The following is a 14,103-nucleotide window of genomic DNA, read 5'->3' as shown; positions in this document are numbered from 1 at the left end:
GGGCGGACGCAGCGATGGCGCCGCGCTCCCGCCCCCGGCACCGCCCCCGCGGCGACTGCGGCAAAGCGAAGGGCGGGGCCTTTTGTGAGGGGGCGTGGTCTCATCTTGGACACGCCCAAACGCGTCACTCACAAATCCCTCCGCGCGTGGATCCCTCCGCCGGCCACGTGACCGGGGTCTTTTCACTGCCGCACTCTCCGCCGGATCCCTCCGCGGCCGCTCCCACCCCCAATTTTCTTTCTTTTTTTTTTTTTTTTTTTTTTTTTTTTTTTTTTTTTTTTGCCTGTAAGTGGGCGTGGGGGAGGGGCAGAATGAAAATCGGAGTTGTGGGGGATGGGAGCCGGCGGGGGGAGGGAATCTGTGCTGATTTAATGGCAGTTCCAGGGGATTCTGCGGGTGAGAGGATGCGATCAAATCCCCCCTGTACGCGCCCCTTTTCGTGAGGTAATTTTTGTGTGAAAAGTCGCTGAAAAGAGTCGGTTTTTCAAAAGCTGGAAATTCTCAAGGAAATGGTGGGTTTCGAGTGAAGAATTGAGGTGGTTTTGCCTCAAAAACCCAGTGAGGAAGGGGCCTGGAGGGAGTGGAAGGGCAGGCTCCTCGTGTGGGTTTCAAAGGACCCATTTGGGTTTAAAAAGAAGCTTAAAAGCTGCAGGGTTTGGTTTAGTGGTGATTTTTGAGGGCAAAACCTGTCTCCTATACCCCAAAAATGGCTTCAACTGACTTTCAAGTGCTGTTGAGGCTCTAGAGAAATTTTAGTCGTAGCCTAGTAAAAAAAGAACAAACAAACTTATTTTTTATTCTATTTTTTATTGTAATTTTTGCCTTAGAAATACCCAGGACTTGGCGAAGAACATTTTTCCAGAGGAAAATGTTTTAGAATGTCCTCTCCAGGCCGAGCTCTGAGAAAAAAGCAGCTTTTGGGGGCATTTCCATTCAAATCAATGAATTTTAGGCATGTCAGAAGTGAGAAAAAGAAAATGAAGCTGAAATCAGGGGGATGTGGTTAAAAACAATTAACGATGGAAGAATTATTGCTGAGGAAATAATTATTGAAGTTAATCCTCCCCCCGTTTTTCTCCCCTGATAAAACTCAGTGTTTTGGTAAAAACCTGATTCACCTTTTTCATGGAAAATGCCTTAAAAGAGCCTCTCCAGGGCCAGCCCCTGAGGAAAAGCAGCTTTTGGGGTAGTTTCATGCAGAAAACTTGAACTTCTGCCATGTTAGAGATGTTATAATTGTTTAAAATTTTAGATTAGGGTTTAAACCAGCTGCGAATGAGCGAATTATTGCTATAAAAGTTATCATTGAGATAAATCTTCCCTAAATTCAGGCTATTTATTTTTTGGGGGGAGGCCTTTTCCAGCACCTGAAATGGGGGGGGGGGGGGGTGTGGAAATTCCATTTGAGAGTCTTAATGATGAAATAATACAGAAAACAATTAATAAAAATAAATCGTTCTTCCTGGAGGAAACGCCTCGAAAAATGTCGGAACAGCTCCTCCCACACCTCCAAAACGCCTCGCCGGTTTTGTCAGCAGCTTTAATTAACCCCAGAGCAGTTTTAATGAATGATAATTAAAGAGTTGGATTGGGGGTGTTGTTCCCTCCTTGCCAGCGCTTTTGGGGTGTCATTTCCTGCCCGAAAACGCCTCAAAATATGGGGAGGAAAAAAACAAAACAAAACAAAACAAAAGCCTCAAAATGCCTCAAAAAAAAAAAAACAAAAAACAAAAAACTGGATTTATATCCCAGATGGAAAACGGGGACTTCTATGACTCAGCATGGCCTGAAATAGGATGAAATGCTGACATTTCGGTGCGTTTCTGTGCTTAAAAAAAAAAAAATAATGGTGGTTTTGGCTGTGCTGGACTGGAGTGAAAAAAAAAAAAATTTAAAGGGTAGTTCGGGCTTTTTTAAGGAATAAAAATTGGTGAAAACTCAGGGTTTGGGGTCTGTGTCTCCTCAAGAACTTTTAATCCCCCCCTAAGATTCGTGACCTTTTTGAGGAGAAACGGCGCCTTTTTGGCAGCGGCCCAACCCCGTGACGCAGCAAAAGCAAAAAAGCAAGCAAAATGAATGAATAAAACAACAACAACAACAACAACAAAGCTCTAAAACCACCAGGGAACGTCGAGGAAAGAGATTTTAGGGTACAATAGACCAAACCGAACGAAAAAAAAAAAATATCGCTGTTAATTTTAACCATTTTCCTGCCGGACCGCGTGAGGCGGTCGAAGGCCCACGGTGGGGGGGGTGGGGGGTGTAGGCGCGGTTTGTGAGGGGAAAAAATTAAAGAAAAGGGTAAAAAATGAGAAATAATGAGAAAAGAGGCTTTTTCACACGGGGGGCGGTGTTTTTTGGGGGGCGATTCTGGGGGCTGCTGCCCTTTTTTGGTGATTTTTAGGGACTATTTTGTCGCCCCCGCGGGAGGCGGTGCCGGGCCCTTTATAAGGGAGGGCCCCGAGCCGGCAGCGCCCGGCCGAGATCCAGCCCCGATTTGGTCCAAATTTGGCCCAAAAACCGCTCGATTCTGAGCCGAAAGCTCTTATAGCTGCTCGATTTTATCCAAAATAGCTCCAAAAATGGCTTTATTTTCTATCGAGAGCTCCAAAAATGGCTTTATTGCCTACGAAAAGCTCTTAAAGCTGCGGTGTTTTATACAAAGATCTCCTAATAGTGCTTTATTTCATAAAAGCGGCTCCTAAATGTTTATTTGAACAAAAGAGATAAAAGCTGTTTCCTTTAAGGAAAACTGAGCTCTTAAAGCTGCTTGCTTTCAGTAAAAATCCTTAAATTGCCGCGATTCCAGTAATGGGAAAAGCGGGGCAAGCCGGGGCGCTTTTAATTGAAAAAAAAAAAAATCAATGAAAAATCTTTAAAAAAGCTCTTAAAGCTGGTTTTTATTTAAACCGAAGCTTCTGATGTTGGTTTTTAAGAAATCGCTGCTTTCAAAGCCGATTTCTGGGAGAAAACGCAGCTCTCGCAGCTCTTTAATGCTTAAAATATCATAACGTGACAAAAAGGCCGGAGCGAGCTGGGGCGGTTTTAATTCAAAAAGAGCTTTTTAAGCTGCTTTAATTTAGAGAAAGAAAAAGCGCTTGATACGCTGTTTTCTGCTAAAAAGAAAAAGCTCCTAAATTTAAGTTTTGAAAAGCTCTTAAAGCTTGAAAAATGTAGTTTTGTCCCCAAGTGGGGCCGGGCCGGGCAGCGCAGACGGGGGCGGCCGGTTTGGGGTGAAATGCGGCATTTTCAGGATCAGGATGGATTGAGAGGAACCAATTTTGAGGGAAGAGCAGGAAAACTGAAGAGTGAAGATGGAGTCGGCAGGGAAAGGAAAGATTTTCTTCGCAGTGACCCCATCTGGGGGGAAAAAAGGACTTTTTGGTAAAATGGCGGCAGTTGGGCAGGGGAGGAGCAGAGAGAAGAGAGAAAAAAAAAGAACAAAAAGAAAATAGAATAAAACAGAGAAAATAGAAGAAAATCAGAAAAAAGAGAAAAATAGGAAAAAATACAAAAAAGAAAATAGAAAAAAATTTGGAAAAATATAAATTGGAAAAAAGAAAATTGAAAAAGCATAGAAAAAATGGAAAAAGGAATCTAGAAAAAAAGATGAGAAGAAAATCGGAAAATAGAAGAAACTAGAAAAAAGAAAATAGGACAAATAGAAAATAGAAGAATATAGAAAAAATAATGGAAATAGACTGAAAATAAATAGAAAAAAACTAGAATTGGAAAAAATACAATTGGGAAAATGAAACTAGAAAAAAGAAAATAAAAAATGATAGAAAAAATGAAAAACCCAAGTGCTGAAAATTTGAGAAGATGGAAGTGAAAACAGGGAGAAATGAGAAGAGAGAAAAAAATAGAAGAGAATAGAAGAGAGGAAAAATGGGAGAAAATCAAAGAGGAGAAAATAGAAGCGAAAAATTATGAAAAAAAAAGAAGGATAAAGGGAGAAAAAGGAAGAAAAATCCCGATTTGGGTCCCGGAGCTGGGAAAATTGAGGAATTTGAGGAAAATGCCCCAAACGGAGCCGGAGGCAGCGGCCGGGTGAGGCCCCACCCCCCCCCCCCGGGGGTGTGGGAATTTTGGGGGGATTTGGGGGGTTTTGGGGTTTTGTCGTTTCAGGCGCCGTCGCCGTCGCCCCTTTCCCCTTCCCTCTTTTTCTATTAAACTCCCCAGAAATGGGGAAAACCCCCCCAAATTCCTCCAGCACCCTCCGGCTCCGCCGCTCCCGCCGGCGCCGTTCAGTAAGTGTCCAAAATCTTTTGTTTTTAACCGAAAGGCGTCGCGCGGGAGGGGCCGGTGATAAAAAGAAAGAGGGAGAGAAATGATAAAAAAAATGTTCTGTATTTTTTTTTTTATTATTATTATTATTTTTTCGGAGGTGGGAAAAGAGGGAGGGGGTTTCTCGAGTGTTTTTCCCCCCCTAGGGCAACAGCAAAACGCAGGGAAAAACGACCAAAAGAAAAAAAAAATCCGGTGAGAAAAAGCCGAGGAAAGGGGGAAAAAAAAAAAAAAAAGGAATTAACCAAAAAAAAAAAGCCAGTCTGCACTCAAAACGCGCTCAGGAGATTCCGGCAGGGATTTGAGGAGAACCCCCCCCAGATTTGGGGAATGCAGAGAAGTAAGAGTCGATTTCATTTCATTTTTTGGGGAGGTCGGTTTTTGGTGGGGAGGGGGCGGTTTTGGGTTTTTTTTTCCGCCCTTTCCGCAGCCGCAAGTGAGAGGAGTCAGCAGCATCAAAAAAGAAGCTTTTTTTGCCCCAAAGTGAAGCTGGAAGAGCAGGAATGTGACTCCGAGAGAATTCCCTTAGGAAAAAAAAAAAAAAGTAAAACCCCCCCCCCCAAAAAAAAAACCCACGGAGGGAGGGGCTGGAGCAGGCGTGGGGGGAGGGGACAATAATCATGTTTTCAGGTTTTTTTCTCCAAAACCAGCAGCAGGAATGGTTAAATTTAGACTTTTGTCCCCAAAACGAGTAAGTGTAGGAGCGAGCGAGGGGAAGGAGCCTCGAATTTGAGGCAAACCCCCCCCCCCCCCTCCAAATCGGCGGTGGCAGGTACCGGGTGCACCCCTCCCCCAATCCTGAGACCCACCCCACCCCCCCCCAGGGACCCGCGCGGGAGGTGGGGGAGGGGAAGGGGCGGCGGTTTTGGGGTGATTCCGGCCGGTTTGGGGCGTCGGGAGGTGGGGAGAGGGTGGGGAACCCCCCCCCCCCCCCCCCCACCCGGACGTGGCATGCGGGCACCTCCCGACCCCAAATCCTCCCCAAAACCAGCGACCATCGGGGCGGTTTCACCGATTCTGTCGCTTTTTTTCCCCCCAAACACAAATGTGCTGACAGGGTGTGTATTGGGGGGGGGGGTCTCGTGGGTGTTTTTTGCAGCCCCCGCCGGCCCTGCCCCCGCCAGAGGAGCCTCCGAGAGCGAGACTGGGGCAAAAAAAAACCCCAAATCAGGGTCTGCAGGAACAGTAGGGAGCCAGAAATTGGTATTTGTGCCGCTTTCACCCCAAAATGGGCCACTCCAGGGATGGAAGGGGAGGGGGAGCTTTGGGTTTGGCCGCTAACCACCCCCCCCACACCCCCCCCCCCCCAAAAAAAAAAAAAAAAAACCACCCCAAAATTGCTAAAATTGCCTGAGAATGCGCTGCTGCCAGGGCCTGTCCCCACGCTGGGAATTGAAATGAGGCTTTTTCACCCCAAAAAAGTGCTTAGTCAGCGCCTTCGCGTGGTGCCTGGGGAGGGGGAGGAGCTTTTGAACCATTTTCCCCAGATTTTCCCCCAAAGCCAAGGGATGGAGGAGCAGGTTTGGGGGATGGAGGGTTGGATGTTGTCTCTCTCCCCTCCCCACAGTGAAAGTGCCAAAACCGCCTCGATTCGCCCCAAAACGGACTATTTGCTCCAAAAAAAAAAAAAAAAAAAACCAAAAAAGGCTTAAAAACTAGAAATCCCCCCCCAAAAATAAGAGGCAGGAAAAGGTGAGCGAGCGGAGTAAGTACCGGCGGAGCCCCGGGACGCGCCGACCCCAAAATCCCCCGTTCTCTGCCCAAACTGCGAGGGGGGCGCGTAATTAACCCACACCCCCAATTTCCGAGCTAATTCTGTGCCGGGGGCGGGGGGCGCGCGTTGAACCCAGAGCGGCCCTTCCTGAGCCTGTTTAGCGCCGGGGGCCTGAAATCGGCCCCAAATCCCCTTTTCTGACCCGTTTTGCGCCCGGATCGCGCGTCCGACCCCAAATCCTTATTTCACGTCGTCGTTGTCGTGCGCCGGGGGCGCGGGATTAACCCCAGATTCCCCGATTTGAAGCCATTTTGTTTCCCAGATCCCACTTTCCAGCCCTATTTTGCGACCGGGACGCGCCCGTGACCCCAAATCCCCGTTTCTGAGTCTGTTTTGCGCCTGGGTCGTGGCTCAGACCCAAAATCTCCATTTCTTCACCCAAATTGCGCCGGGGGCGCGTGCTGGGCCCCAGACCCCCCAAACCACCTGTTTTCAGGTGTGCTCCGGCCCCAAATTCCCCACATTTCGCCCCAAATTGCGTGGGGCGGAGCCGGACCCGTTTTGGGGGGGTTTTTTGGTTTTTTTTCTCCCTGTTTCGGGAGGTTTTTTCTTTTCCTGAGAAAACTTTTGCCCGTTTTCTCAGGTTTTGCTTTTTCTCCTCCGGACCCAAAAAGGCCAAAAAAAAAAGCAAAAGGCGCCGGTGGTGGCACCCCCGGGACCCCCCGGGGCGGGGTTCGACCCCTCGCGGCGCCGCTGCTGCTGGCCTGGGCCCTATTGTGACAGAGGCACCCTCATATCGCGACAGGAAGCCCCATATCGTGGTGGAGACCCCTCTTTTTCTCCTCCTTGAATTGGGGAGCTCTCAGTCCAGAAAAAAGGGAGACCCCTATATCTGAACAGGGACCTGATATCGTGATAGGAGCTCTTGTATTGCGATAAGGACCTGCTATCATGATGAGAACCCTCGCTCATTTATTCACGTGGCTTTGGGGTGACCCATGGTACAAGGACGGGGTGATTCCATGTCATGACAGCGGCCCCTTTTTGGTAATAGGGCCTTTCATATCGTGACAAGGACTCCTTATTGTGACAGGGACGCCCCTGCCTCTCACTTTCCCAGAGCCCCACACTGGGTGACCCATGATACCAGGACAGGGGTCTCCCATATCATGATGGGAATCGTCTGTTGCGAGGGCTCGGTATCGTGACAGGACCCTCGATCGTTCTGAAGAGGAGACAGAACCCCCTGTCGTGACAGTGCTCTTACATGTGACAGGGCCCCTGTGTTGCTCCAAGGAGCCGTTACCATGATGGGGCCCTGTATTGCTGTGAATCCCCATTATTGTGACAGGACCCCCTATCGCGACGGGGTCCCTCAGTGACCAATAAACTGCTGAATCCTGCCCTTGTGTCGTCATTGAAGCGGTGTGGGGGGGAATATGACCGTGGTGTGGATGACGTCATTGTCTCCTGACGTCACGGCAGCGCGAACTGGGTGCGCTTGGTGACGTCACCGCCGCTTCCTGCCGCGTGTCCTTTAAACGCCACGCCCCTCCCCGATGCTTTTGGTCTACCCCCCCTTTCCGCCCCGCCCCTTCCCTGTTTCTGGCCCCTCATTGGTTCATTCTGCCCCCCCCAGCCCCTCATTGACTCCCATGAGTCCCGCCCTCCGCTCCTCCCATTCCCCACCTCCCGCACCCTCATTGGCTCACCCACACCCCGCCCCGAGCTCTCATTGGCTGCCCGAGGCCCCGCCCCCGTCCCGTCACCGGATCCTCCCGCCCGGCGGCGCCGCCGCTTCCTCCGGGCCCGGCCCAGGGACCCCCTCGGACCCCCGGGACCCTCCGGGACCCCCGGGCCCGGCCCGGCCCCGGCCCCGCCATGTGGCTCTTCTCCCGGGACCCGGTGCGGGATTTCCCCTTCGAGCTGGGCCCGCCCGATGCGGATCCCGACGCGGAGCCGCTCCCGGACCCCGCAGCACCGGCCCCACTCTGGCGGCTGCTGCGGGGGCGCCGTAAGGTGAGGGGGTTGTGGGAGGGGGTCCCCTCGTGTGTCCCCTCCTCCGCGTACCCGGATCCCTCAATGGCCACGGCCCCGCCATCCCGCGAGTCCCCCCGGGTCCCCTCGATGTCCCCCCCATCCCCATCCTGTCCCTCCGTGTCCCCACCCCCTGTGTCCCTCGGTGTCTTCACCCCTTTGTACCCCCGGGTGTAGCTGTCACCTGTCCCCCCGTCGCCAGATGTCCCCTCATGACCCCCGTCGCCAGGTCCCAGATGTCTCCATTCCCCACGTCACCACTGTCCCCGTATCTCCATTTGTCCCCTCGTGTCCCAACCGTGTCCCCCTGTCACGTCCTTTCTCCGGCCCCGCGTGTCCCCACAGTGTCCCCCTGTGTTCCCCTTCCCCTCTGTGCTTGTCACCGTGCTGTCCCCTGACTGTCCCGTCTGTCCCCGTGTCCCCAGGCCGATGGCGCTCCGGTATCGGTGTTCGCTCACAGCCTGGGCCCGGGGAGCGACCCCGGTGCCACCGCCCTGGCCCGGGCAGGGCTGAAGCGCCTCCGCAGCCTCCGACACCCCAACATCCTGGGGTACCTGGACAGCCTGGAGGTGACAGGACTGGGGACACCGGGGGGGTCGGTGGGGACACAGGGGAGTGGGGGGGACAGAGAGACATTGTGGGGACAGGGACATAGGAACAGTGAGGGGACACAAGGATCTGGGGGGACACGAGGGGTGGCAGGGGGTGCTGTGGGGTCCCCGAGGTGACCTGGAGTGTCACCCCCAGACGGAGCAGTGCCTGTACCTGGTGACAGAGGCTGTGACCCCCCTGCGGCGGCACCTGCGGCTGAACCCCCCGAGCGGGGACACGGGCGAGCAGGAGGTGGCCTGGGGGCTGCAGCGGCTGCTGGTAAGGGGGGGAATTGGGGGGGGGGGGTCTGGCATTTGGGGACAATCTGAGGGAGGGTCCCTGGGGGGAGACCTGAGCTTTTTGTGATGATCTGGGGGGCCTAGATGGGTGGGGGGATCCCCAGGATCTTGGGGGGGGGGAAATCTCCAGGACCTGGGAGGGTTTCTGAGGGGTTTTAGGCTCCTGGGTGGGTGGGTACCTTTTTTTTGGGGGGGGTTACCAATATCAGGGGTTTTCTTTGCCCCCCCAGACGGCGCTGGCGTTCCTGGGGGTCTCGGGACTGGTTCACCACGCGCTGGGACTCGACGCCGTCTTCGTGGACCCCGGGGGCGAGTGGAAACTGGGGGGGCTCGAGCGGGTGGCACCCACCAGTGAAGGGACCCCCGCCCGCTCCCCCAGTGACCCCCCTCGCCCCCAGGACCCCCCCGAGCTCAGCGACCCCTCCCGAGGGCAGGGGGACCCCTGGTGAGTTGGGGAGGGAACATTAAAGGGAGGGTGGCATTGGGGGGCTCAAGGGACCATGGGGGGGGTCCCCCGTGCCCCCTCCCCACTGTCACATCCCCCCAGGGCAGGGGACATGTGGCGCCTGGGCTGCCTCATCTGGGAGATCTTCAATGGACCCCTCCCTCGGCCGGGGGCCCTGCGCAGCTTTGGCAAGGTCAGCGATCCCCTGGGACCCCCCCCCCCCCCCCAAAATCCCTGGGCACACCCAAACACCCAGGATCCCCCCAGTTTGATTCCCTCCAAACCTACAGATCCACCAAATTCCTGCTCACCCACCAGAACCCCCCCAGCCCTTGGGGTGTCCCTGAGCCCGTGTCCCCTCCGTCCCCCCCAGATGCCTCCCGAGCTCATCCCGCCCTTCTCGGAGCTGGTGGCAGCAGATCCGGGGTCCCGGCCGGGCCCGGGGCCGCTCCTGGAGCGGCTGCAGCGCCCAGGAGCCTTCCTGGCCTGTGCCCTGGTGCGCACCGGGCTCTTCCTCGAGCACTTCCAGGTCTGGCCTCATCCTCATTTCCATTTCATCATCCTCATCCCCATGTTCATTCCTGTCTTTTAATCTTTATTCCCGTCAATTTCTTCACCCTCATCCCTGTAACTGTCTTGTTATGCTCGTCTTATTCCCATGTTTATTCCTGTTCCTTTGTCCTCATCCCTGTCCCTTTTCCCCTGTTCTTTCATCCTCGTTCTCATCATCCCCACGTCTATCCCTTCATCCCCAGCATCCTTCCCATCCCTTTTCCCTCCTCCCCATCCCCATCCTATTCCTTCATTCCTCATCCCCATTTCTGTTCGCATTTCCATCCCCGTCCCTGTTCTTTCACCCCATCCCCTGATGACTCCCGGTGTTTCTGGGGACCCCCTGGCAGGTCCAGGACCCCTCGGAGCGCCGGACATTCCTGCAGGAGCTGCCCCCTCTCCTGGAGTCACTCCCAGGGCCCTTCCGGAGGCACAAGCTGCTCCCGAGGCTGCTCGAGGCCCTGGAGCTGGGCAGCGCCGACGCCAGCGCCCTGCCCCCCCTGCTGCAGGTGGGACCCCCAAAAATACCCCCATAACCTCCCTGACCCCCCAAATCCCACTCACAAACTCCCTTCCCCCCTTGCTGCAGGTGGGACCCCCAAAAATACCCCTAAAATCCCACCTGTAACCTCCTCGCCCCCCCTTTCTGCAGATGGGACCCCCACAGGACCCCCAAATTTCCCCCCATAACCCCCTGGTGTCCCCCTTGCTCCCCCAGGTTGCAAAGGTCCTGGACCCCCCCGAGTACCAGGAGCGAATCGTCCCCGTCCTCGTCCGGCTCTTCTCGTCCCCGGAGCGGGGCCTGCGCCTGCGCCTGCTGCAGCTGGTGACTGGGAGCACTGGGAGGGACTGGGAGAGTCTGAAAAGGGACTCAGGACTGCAAGGGGGTGGGAGAGACTGGAGGGGGTGGTTCAGAGGAGCCTTGGGGTGTTCCGTGGGTGGGTGATTTGTGATTTTAGGGGGTTCTGGGGGTCCCTGGGGGTGTTCAGGGGTGTCACGGCTCCCCCCCAGCTCGAGGAGTTCATTGAGTTCCTGCCTGAGGCCACGGTGGATTCCCAAATTTTCCCCCACGTTGCCCACGGGTTTCTCGACTCCAACCCGGCCATCCGTGAACAGACGGTGAAGGTGAGCCCCCCAAAATCATCCAGGACCCCCCAGATCACCAGGGAATCCCACCCAAATCACCCAGGACCCACAAGATTACCTGGAAATTCCCCCTAAATCATCCAGGACCTTCCCAAAAGTTTACCTGGGCATCCCTTAAAACCATCTGGAAACTTTTCCAAAAATTAAGTAGTGACCTCCAAACCCACCTGGGAACCCCCCAGTCACCTGAGTATTCCCTAAAAGGGTGGGACTGAGTGGGGAACACCCCCCCCCCCCCCGCCCGTGGGTGGGGCTTTTCAATCACCTTGAGCCCCCCCCCCAATAACCTGGGAACCTCCTTCCAAAACCCCCTGTGCGTCCCCAAAATGGGTGGGACTCCCCCAACCACCTGGGCACCCCCAAATGGGTTGGATCCTCCCTCCCCACCCCCAAAATCTCATCTTGGGGTGGCCCCTGACCCCCTCCTGTGTGTTCCCCCCACCCCCAGTCCATGGTGCTGCTGGCACCCAAGCTGGGGGAGGGGCGCAGGGGGGGGGAGCTGCCCCGGCTGCTGCTGAAGGTGCAGGGGGGGGACGCGCTGGGACCCCTGCGCTGCAACGCGACGCTGTGCCTGGGGCGCCTGGCCCCCCACCTGCCCCTCCAGGTGAGCTCTGATCCCTCCCCCCCTGCATTCCCCAGCACACATTTTCCCCTGTGCCCCCCCTGTCACTCTGTGACCCCCCCCCCCCCCCCCCCCCCCACCCTGGCTGGGGCCACTCAAGACCCCTTTGCCATATCCCTCCCCCCCCTCATTACTCTGTGTCTGCTGTCCCCTCCCTGACTCTGTCCCCCTGTCCCCCCACCCTGTGTCCCCCTGTCCCCCCTCACTGTCTCCCTGTCCCCCCCAGACCCGCCGGCGGGTTTTGGCCCCCGCCCTGGCCAGGGCCACCCGGGACCCCTTTCCCCCCGCCCGGGCCGCGGCCGTCGCCGCCTTCGCAGCCACCCATGGGTGCTACTCCCCCCCCGAGGTGGCAGGGCGGGTGCTGCCCCCCCTGTGTGCCCTCACCGTGGACCCCCACCCCGACGTCCGACAGCAGGTGAGGGTGGGGTTGGAGGAATTTGGGGAGGGGTCTGAGTTCTGGGGAGAGACACAGAGAAATCGGGGAGGGATCTCAGGGGGATGGGGGGTGTTGACCCAGGAATAATTGGGGAGGGGTCTGGGTGTTGGGGAAGGACTCAGAGAAAGTGAGGAGGGGTCTGGGTACTTGGGAGGAACCCAGAATAATTGGGGAGGGGGTTTCAGAGAGATGGGAAGGATGCAGGAATAACTGGGGAGGGGGTTTGGGTGCTGCAGGTCCCGATGAAAGGAGGGGGGGTCCCACTGAGTGGGGGTCTCAGATCAGGGGGTGCTGGGGGGTCCCACTGGGGAGTCTTGGAGAAATTGGGGGAGGGGTCAGGGAGCTTGGGGAGGGAATAAGAGCAATTTTGGGGGAGTTGTGGGGGGGGGGGGGGGTCTGGGTGCTGTGGAGGGGGTGTGGGGGTCTGGGGGTCTCTCACTGTTGGGGTCCCCCCCCGCAGGCGTTCCGGGCGATTCGCAGCTTCCTGGAGCAGCTGGAGGCAGCGGCCGAGGCCGGGGGGGCCCAGGAGGGGGGTGAGAAAATGGGGAGGGGGCAAAAAAAATGGGGAGGAGGGGGAGAAATAAAAGATCTGGGGGAATTGGGGGCTGCTTTGGGGGTGCTTCCCCCTCCCACCATCATGTAACCCCCTCCCCTCTCTCCTGCAGACGCCCCCAGCGCTGCCCCCATCCCGGGGGGGGGCGCGGGGGGGTTGGGGGCTGCCGTGTCCTGGGCTGTCACCGGTGTCACCTCCCTGACGGCGCGGCTGATGGGGGGCGAGGGGGGGGCAGCCCCCGCACAGCCCCCTCCCCCGCAGAGACCCCCACAGACCCCGGCCGAGAGCCCTGCAGCCCCCCCAAAAGGTGAGTGACCCCCCCCCTAAATTCCTGACACCTCAGCCTTGGGGGGACCACCCCCCACTCAAGCCCTCATTTTGGCCTCCTTAGAGCCCCCCCCCGAGGAGCCCCCCCCCGAGGAGCCCCCCCTGGAAGATGCCGATGGGTGGGATGATGACTGGGGGAGTCTGGAGGTGAGGGTTTTTTTTTTTTTTTTTTTGGGGGGGTGGCACAGTGAGACCCCCTCCCCATCCTCTCACCTCTGTTCCTCCCCCAGGACATAGAGCTGCCCCGGAGCCCCCCCACCAGCAGCCCGGAGGATTTGGGGACCCCCCCGCAGCCCCGCGGCCCCATCCCCGCACAGCCCCCCCCAAGCGACCCTCCCCCAGCCGGGGGGGGTGACGAGGGGGGGTGGGGGGCGGGGGGCGAGTGGGGCACTGAGGATGCCTGGGAGGCTCTGCCCAGCCAGCACGGTGAGACCCCCGCCCCGGGACGCTCCGGAGATCACCCCCAACCCCCCCCCAGCACCGCCTGGGGTGCCCCCCGCCACCCAGGGACCCCAAATAAGCTCTTCGGGATCTCTCCCCGGGACCCTCCCCCCTCCAGCTTCCCGGGACCTCCCCCGGTCCCCTCCCCAATATCCTTGGGACCCCAGACCCCTCCTAGACCCTCCCCAACCCCTCTTGTGACACCAACACCCCCCAGGCCCCCTGAACCCCCCTGAGACCTTCTCAGGGCCTCAGCCCCCCCCTCAAATCACCCTTTCCCTGACCCCCCCATCCCCCTGACCCCCTTTTTCCGTGTCCCCCCCTCAGTGACCTCAGGGCCCCCCCCGGGCCGGCGGCAGCGGGAGCAGCAGCGGCGCCGGGAGCTGGAGGCCAAGCGCCGGGCGGGTCCCCGGGGCCCCCCCAAATTGGGGGCGCGGAAACTCGACTGAGGATGGAGGGAGGGAGGTCCTGGAGGACAGGGGCGGGTGCGGAGAAATCCTGGGATTTTTTTTTTTTTTTTTTTTTTTTTTTTTTTTTTTCTGTCGGGGGTGGAAAACGATAATAAAACCCCCAACCCCGCAATGGCCCCGCGCGCTGGTGGCGGGAGATTCGTGAGGGGGACACGTGAGTCCCCGGGGCACGTGGCGTGAGAG

General features: G+C 56.8%; 1 protein-coding gene and 1 long non-coding RNA gene across 2 annotated transcripts; both read left to right on the top strand.

Annotated features, from left to right (window-relative positions):
• The first annotated feature begins 2,268 nt into the window (after positions 1 to 2,268).
• On the top strand, positions 2,269 to 5,220 carry LOC134055552 (uncharacterized). Its single transcript, XR_009934091.1, has 2 exons — positions 2,269 to 4,250; positions 4,434 to 5,220. It is a non-coding gene; the product is annotated as an uncharacterized LOC134055552 (long non-coding RNA).
• Positions 5,221 to 7,784: 2,564 nt separating this feature from the next.
• On the top strand, positions 7,785 to 13,983 carry SCYL1 (SCY1 like pseudokinase 1). The gene is made up of 16 exons (XM_062511918.1): positions 7,785 to 8,020; positions 8,464 to 8,607; positions 8,786 to 8,908; positions 9,159 to 9,373; positions 9,476 to 9,566; positions 9,747 to 9,902; positions 10,276 to 10,434; positions 10,644 to 10,751; positions 10,937 to 11,050; positions 11,520 to 11,675; positions 11,920 to 12,108; positions 12,590 to 12,662; positions 12,795 to 12,989; positions 13,074 to 13,156; positions 13,240 to 13,435; positions 13,778 to 13,983. The coding sequence occupies exons 1-16, from the start codon at positions 7,883 to 7,885 to the stop codon at positions 13,897 to 13,899; spliced, it is 2,262 nt and encodes a 753-aa protein (XP_062367902.1). The 5' UTR covers positions 7,785 to 7,882; the 3' UTR covers positions 13,900 to 13,983.
• Positions 13,984 to 14,103: the final 120 nt, after the last annotated feature.

This window comes from Cinclus cinclus, chromosome 33 (genome assembly GCF_963662255.1).
Source record: "Cinclus cinclus chromosome 33, bCinCin1.1, whole genome shotgun sequence".
Lineage (NCBI taxonomy): Eukaryota > Metazoa > Chordata > Aves > Passeriformes > Cinclidae > Cinclus > Cinclus cinclus.
This window is presented reverse-complemented; position numbering and strand designations above follow the sequence as displayed.

Excerpts from the sequence above, each read along its gene's own strand:
- SCYL1 (XM_062511918.1), top strand. The coding sequence starts at position 7,883 with ATGTGGCTCTTCTCCCGGGACCCGGTGCGGGATTTCCCCTTCGAGCTG. Across the intron at positions 9,567-9,746 it reads CCCTGCGCAGCTTTGGCAAG|ATGCCTCCCGAGCTCATCCC; the intron begins GTCAGCGATCCC and ends CGTCCCCCCCAG. Across the intron at positions 13,436-13,777 it reads GGCTCTGCCCAGCCAGCACG|TGACCTCAGGGCCCCCCCCG; the intron begins GTGAGACCCCCG and ends TCCCCCCCTCAG.